The sequence below is a fragment of the Sinocyclocheilus anshuiensis genome, unplaced genomic scaffold (genome assembly GCF_001515605.1).
Source record: "Sinocyclocheilus anshuiensis isolate Anshui unplaced genomic scaffold, SAMN03320099.WGS_v1.1 scaffold291, whole genome shotgun sequence".
Taxonomy (NCBI): Eukaryota; Metazoa; Chordata; class Actinopteri; order Cypriniformes; family Cyprinidae; genus Sinocyclocheilus; species Sinocyclocheilus anshuiensis.
The window spans coordinates 100,830-107,798 of record NW_015549575.1 but is presented as its reverse complement, the minus strand read 5'-3'; the positions used below and the strand labels follow the sequence as shown (position 1 = coordinate 107,798).

The following is a 6,969-nucleotide window of genomic DNA, read 5'->3' as shown; positions in this document are numbered from 1 at the left end:
TGTATTTCCTCATCGACCAGCACGGATCAGCTCTAGGCATGACGAAGTGGATATCGTCCTCTTTTAGTTAGGTTTTACAACGAAACACACAGCGTCTTCACGACATGGCGGCAGCAACAATACTACAGCGAGAATAAAAGTTATGCCTTCTTTCTGTGCGTGAACATTTGGGCGGCGTTATGCAAATCTTCCCACATCGTGACGTTGACATGTGGGGGCGTGTTAGAACGAGCCGTTTTAGGAAGAGTGGTTGACTCTTAACTTTTATAAAGAATATCTCTTTGGATTTGAGACTTTAGTCTTTGCAACTTTATAGATCTTCTTTATGCACCAAGAGCTTGTAACACTCCAAAGAGAAAGGAAAAATTGAAATCGCATCATATGACCCCTTTAAAGATTATACAGACAAACTAAAAGACAAGTTTATCTTTTGAATTACAAGCATAATAAATCGTTCACAATAAGACCAGGAACATGCATTGAGAAATCATTTTAGATTTTTTTTTAAGCAATAAAAATATGCTTCTATTCAATAAAAAAACTGAATTTATAAAAAAATAAAAGGCAGAATATGATGTAATGCAAAAACGTCTTTTGGAGATACCAGCTCCACAAAATCATGTTCACCAATTTTCTGGACTGGCTTACAGTACAAACACTTTTACAAAGTATCTTGGCACTCTTTCACACATCTGTCACATTTTCAGGGCCAGTAAGCAAGACAACTTGTCCAACAACAGGTGGCCCCCAGCAAACCAAATATAGGTCATCAGCGTCCCATCCCCCCAACCAAATAACCTCCATGTGTCCAGGAACCAGACAATGCTAATTGAAAGAACATACAGTTTCTAAGCAACCTCTGAAAACTTTGATCAATGCACTATGGCTAGCATTATATACTTTGTTACTTGCCATTTTAGCAGACCGTTGTCATCTAATGTGAATACAGAATGTCTCATGTGACTATATCAGGGACAGACACCCTAAAATTGAGTGTGCTTAAGAGCCAGTGATCATTTAGTGTTCAAATCCTCCTTGGGATTGAACCTGCTACCTTTGTATTAAGATACTTAACCATTAAGCTAACACACCTCAATTAGAAAAGTGCAGAAGTCAACTGAATTTTGCTAAGTTTGTGACAAAACTCGTGGTTCCTGGTTTAGTGAGTCAAATACTTACTAGTATATAATAGCCGAGATAAAGAACCACACAGCTGAAGTGTTGATGTATATTGTACTTACCCTTGGGTGTATTTCCCAGCAGACTGACATCTAATTCTTTGCTGGTTCCCTCGTCTTTCTCTTCAAACAAGAACTCTTTCTGGAAGCTGGACAGAAAAAGAAACCAGCTTTAAATTTCAATATATTTTGCATATGTTTATAACAGAAACAAGAGGCCTCAGAACTGCCTGCTTTTGTTGAAGCAGCACCTGAAAAGGGATCAGAATCTTGGCAGAAATCACACAGTTCCATGTGAAATGCAATATCGTCACATAACAATGTTATTTTCCACAACTGGAAAAAGTTTTTTTTTTTTTTTTTAAAGTAAGAGTAACAAGGTTAAGAAATATTTTCCTAACAGCAAATAATGTAACAGCACCATACAGGACTAAAATAATTAGTTGGGAGAATAAATATAACTCTTTTTATTAAAAACAAACATCCCACATCACAAAACATGAATGCATCTGGAGGTACACAATGTAGTCCTATTAAATTTGTTCAAGCCTTATACAAGACATTTAAAAAGACTGAATTTCTGTTGGTGTGGATCTTTTACATTGAGCTTATAAAAGCACTCAAAACCCAAGTTACATAAAAAATCTACAAAAGTATTACATAAAAATAAGGATCTTACCTAACAGCTCTCCGTTGTAGTTTGGAATTGCCAACTTTAGGAGTTGTTTCTCCTGTGAAGCCTGTGTACACAAAAGAGAGCATAGCCTTCAGACTACAAATACTCCTGCTGGTGACAGGAATGATCAGCAAAAGACGTTTTGAAGGCCCCATATGAAGGCCAGGAACGAAAACAATAGCATCAATTTCATGGATGTCAACATTGTGCTGTGACCATAGTTGAACAGACTTATTTTTGTATGTAAACTGCCTGTATGCTTTTTCAACGGTTTTGTTAGTCAAAGTGCCCACCCTGTAATGCTCAAAGTCATCTGTTTCTAATCTGCATCCATAACATTACAAAACATACACTCACAGACCACCTGAGTGGAAATACACCATTATTATTAATAGTAAGGATATGAAAAGAATACAGACAGCAATGCAGTGATAATGAATTCTGCCCAAAAAATATTATTATTATTATTATTATTAATAATAATAATATAATAATAATACTTCATTTTATATTGTTAGGGCAAATAAATGGATAATAAAAATCCAACTAATTTAACAGTTTTTTGTTAACGTTCACATGATTAATGTAATGAAATGACTTATACTGGTGTTGTTATCCAGGTGTGGCATCAATTCTATGAATAAGCACATGGACATCTGACAGACTCACAGAGGGATTGGAAGAGCAGAACATGTTTCTCTGTTTTACCCACAGATCAATAGACTGACCACACATTCACCCACACAGACCAAACACCCTTTTTGACATTCAGAAATTCAATATTTAAATATGTTAATCTACAATAAGAACTGTGCTGGTTAGATGAAATTACCTCCTCCTCTCTCAATAAAAACCATCTGAGAAGAGAAAGTTAATGAGAGAGCCAACTGATGGACTCTGTTTTGGTACGGAGTTTTCACAGCTGGGATGAGTATCTGCTAAAAACATTCCTCACTGCCTAAAAATCTCCTCTCACTTCAGAGTCAAAGGGCCAATGGACAAGGCAACATCAACTGGAGGGGGATGGAAAGAGAACTTAGAAACTAGGTGGAGGCAAAATAAAGTAGATTAGTGCTGCTATGCCTGATATAAGTAGTTTTTTAGCTTCAAAGAACAGTGAATTCATAGTAAATGACAGAAGCCCCTCTGTTCTGGTACTGTGCACTGAGGACATCTTCCTGTACCATATGTTACCAATGTGTTATTGTTGCATCTGGGATAATTCAACTACAAAGCCATTGCCGTTCAAGCAAACCAAGTGATTAATGATGCCAGCTTTAAAAACAAAGCGTTGACAGAATTTTAATTTGTCCTCAGTAAATTAACACTACAGGGTAAATTAAAAGTTAACGACAATGTTTACCAGAAGCAGAAACAACAACACAAAACCATCATGCAAACAGTCAGTTTGTAATGCAGATAAACTGGACTGATCACGACAATTATCCTAAGCACTCATTATGTGCATTGCATGGTCTGGTCTTGTTCAGAGCACCCACTGCTAACAGACATGCATGGAAATCCACAACATCTTGGCTCTGTGCCCTCTTAAGTACAGATGCTAATCAGACACAGTCAAGTGCGACATTTGCAGCACTTTAAATGGCATGCGTGTTATTCCAAAGGCCAACACACCAACATACCTCTCCGATCTATAACAAGCATCATATAGAAGCTGATTGCACTGCTCTGAACCTTGTTAAGGTTAATTTTATGTTCCAGCATATCACACACCTGTTTTCCAGCACAGTCAGTACCAAATAATTTGGTGACTGATAAACTTGCACGACTGCAGGGTTCAGTCACTGATATCTGGCATTAGTCAGAGTAGAAGCACATGGAGGAGATACAGCTGAAGCAAGTCACAGCCTGTTTGGTCATATGACGAGATCATAAACTCAATGCTCTCTGGCTTCTAAACACGGTCACTTTTTAGGCACATTTAGAAATTAACCACAATGTAAGTAAAATAACAGAAAATGTATTTAATAATTATTATATTATTAACTATGAAGAAAGATTCAAATTAATCACATTTCAACAAATATACACTACCATTCAAAAGTTTGGGTCGATAACATTTCTTAATGTTCTTGAAAGAAGTCTCTTGTGCTCACCAAGACTGCATTGATTTGATCAAAATACAGTAAAAACTGTAATATTGTAAAATATTATAACAATTTAAAATAATTTCTATATTTGAATATATTTTAAAATGCAATTTATTCCTGTGATGGCAAAGCTGAATTATCAGCATCTATTACTTCGGTCTTCAGTGGAACATGATCATTCAGAAATCATTCTAATATGCTGGACTTGGTGCTCAAGAAATTTTTCTGTTTCAGTGTTCAATGCCAAAAACTGTTGTGCTGCTTAATATTTGTGGAAGTAGAGACACCTTTCTTTTTTTCTTTCTTTGATTCTTTGATGAACAAAGTATAAAGAACAGTAAAGAGCACAGTAACAGTAAAAATAATGTTTACAGAATATTTTTATTTCAAATAAATGCTGTCACTTTTGGTTAATTTAATTAATCCTTGCTCAATAAAAGTATTAATACACACACACACACACACACACACACACACACACACACACAAAACTTACTGACCCCAAATGTTTTGAACAGTAATGTATGATCTAATAAATAGGAACATTTAACTTTCAAGTACAATTAAGAAAGCAAAGTAACTAATCACTTAAAGTGATAAAACTATATGATAGTCAGCAAGGGGAAAACACAGGGCCAAAATGTGACAGTCAGGAGTTATAGTAGCACTTGTCTTAACTAATAAAGGATTAGTCTTCAAGAGGAATAGGATTAGTCAGTGTGGACACAGGAAGTGTGCCATCACGCATAGGTATGGCGACACCTACAGTAAATCATGATTTGTACTGTTTAATGTTGTTTTATGTTTTAATACTAGCTCAACTCCAAACATTCTTCAATGCCTTCAAACGAGTGTAAGACTGTCATTTACTGATTCAAAGACAGAGAGGAAGATCTTAAGAGTCTTAAATGAGACATCTGGTGTCTACACTCCAGGAAAGGGCGAATTAGGTGACGGGGAATCTCTAAAAACCATTCATACATTTACGCATTAACCTATTTACATTTAAAGCATGTCAAAACACTGACTATTACAGGATTCTTCCACTATGATCAAAAACACATTAAATATTTTAATGAAAAAGATAAATTATAATTAATTTTGATGCACAAAATGTCCAAAAGTGCTTTGCTAGTCACAAACACCTGCTATAAATGTACCAAATGCACCATTTAAGAACACACAGGATAAATGGAAAAGCATGTGCTGTTGCGCAAGAGCACAGACCAAAACAAAACCATTAAAAGGCAATACCTCGAGTCGAATTCTCTTAAACTCACTAAAAGACTCAACTGCAGAATTTAAACTATTAAAAACATTTGCATCTAAACCACAAAATGCGAAAGACACAACACTTATTCTGCTTCAAAATGCCTCAGTTCTCTTCATTTTGAGTACTTCTGTCCTTGGAGGCTCTAGTACCATTAAGATCCAAGCAGACATGTGGTGGGCCTGTCCCATACCGTCCCACCCCAACTGCCATTTACTCACCTTGGCACAACTTCACATGGTTGATATAATTGGAGATCCAAGGGTTCCGGTACATATTGATCAAATAAAATGAGGGGTGGATGACAGAAAAGAAAAGAAAAAGACCAGAAAGGAGGGAGGGATTGTGAAGGACCAAAGAGAGGAGGAAAATAGGAGAGAGTGAGAGAGGACTGCAGAAAGGCAGCAGTGTCTGAACTGCAAGGTGATGCAGAGTTAGCTGCAGCAGTCCTGGGACAGCCAGAGAAGGGAGGTGGGGAGAGAGGGAGAGAGAGGGAGAGAGAGAGAGGGAGAGGGTGAGGGAGAGGGAGAGGGAGAGGGAGAGAGAAACGCTGTGAGAGGAGGAGGAGAACAGTATCTCTCCAACACTATGACACTATGCTGACGGAGAGCCTTATGCTGTCTGTGTGGTTTCTATTAAATGTTAGCAAGTTAACTACAGTGCTAATGCTGCTCACTGCTAATAAGATTAACAATACTGAGGCTGGGGGATGAGGGGAGAGAGAGACATTTATAGAAAGATATGGTTGAATTTTCAGTAGTGGTTGCGTACACTAGCAGCTGCATACAGTGGATGTGTGTTTAGCTTTTAGGACAGCTGAAAGGGTGAGAAAGGAACTCAAAGGTGTCTCAAAGGAACTAGAAATTCCACTCATCTCTGAGCAATGACATATGTGTGGTACTGAGAGAAAGAAAGAGTGGAAAAGCAAGATCTCTGTCACGAGGACGTAACCTGCCAAGTCATATTGTTGTGCTAAGTGCTCAAAGGAGGGACAAAATAATTGACGTGTGTAGCAGAAAAATCATTCGATTTATGGACTCATCAGGTTTTTCCCGCTCTGTCTTCCCAATATCAACAGATGATGCTGTGTTAAATAGGTTTAGATTTTTTATATTTACTTTCCTGGTCCCTGTGGTGTAGGGGGAAAAAAAAACACACACTTCCTTGCTTGAGTTTTTTCTCGGGAATACCGATGAGTTTCAAAAGAATTGCCTTGTCCAAATACCCACACTTGCGGTCTTTGCACTTGACCACTTATATGACGTATTTCCTGTATTTGGCCCAAGTGTTCAAGTGAGGATGAAGACCATTTTAAAAACAACTTCTAAATGTCTGTTCAGTAGTCCCTATAACATGACAATTTTAATTTGTGGTGCTTCTAATTAAGTGATAAAAAGCAGTTGCAAATTTTGTACAAAATAAATATCACCTTTGCACCAATAAAATGTAAAAACACTGTTTTTCTACCAAATTATATGTAATATCTAATTATTATATTAATATTTCACATACATTGGAAAGGTTTCCGTGACCTCTCGCGAGATCTCGGCAAAAAGTCTCACGATTTACTTCCAGAACATGATGCATGATGGGATACACTAAGTATCGATAGTGTGGGTTTAGTGTGCGTTAAGAGCACTGCGCTCTGGCCTTTTTAAGACCTGGGACAGTCTTGCGCACTTACATCCTGTCGCGCGCTTGCACTCTCGAGTGGCCAAGACCGCAAGTGTGGGT

The 6,969-nt window shown here is 37.4% G+C and overlaps 1 protein-coding gene across 8 annotated transcripts in view; it reads right to left on the bottom strand.

Annotated features, from left to right (window-relative positions):
• Window positions 1-5,674, bottom strand: part of LOC107657481 (supervillin-like) — a 55,498-nt gene extending 49,824 nt beyond the window's left edge. For 7 of the 8 annotated variants that reach the window (XM_016445574.1, XM_016445576.1, XM_016445577.1 and 4 more), the window contains exons 1-3: window positions 5,457-5,674; window positions 1,858-1,918; window positions 1,242-1,327 (exon numbers count right to left, since the gene is read on the bottom strand). In XM_016445574.1, coding sequence (XP_016301060.1) covers window positions 1,242-1,327; window positions 1,858-1,918; window positions 5,457-5,511 — 202 coding nt within the window. In that variant the 5' untranslated portion in view covers window positions 5,512-5,674. The remainder of the gene's footprint in view (window positions 1-1,241; window positions 1,328-1,857; window positions 1,919-5,456) is intronic. The other variant, XM_016445582.1, reaches the window with a different exon arrangement.
• Between the last annotated feature and the right edge of the window lie 1,295 nt (window positions 5,675-6,969).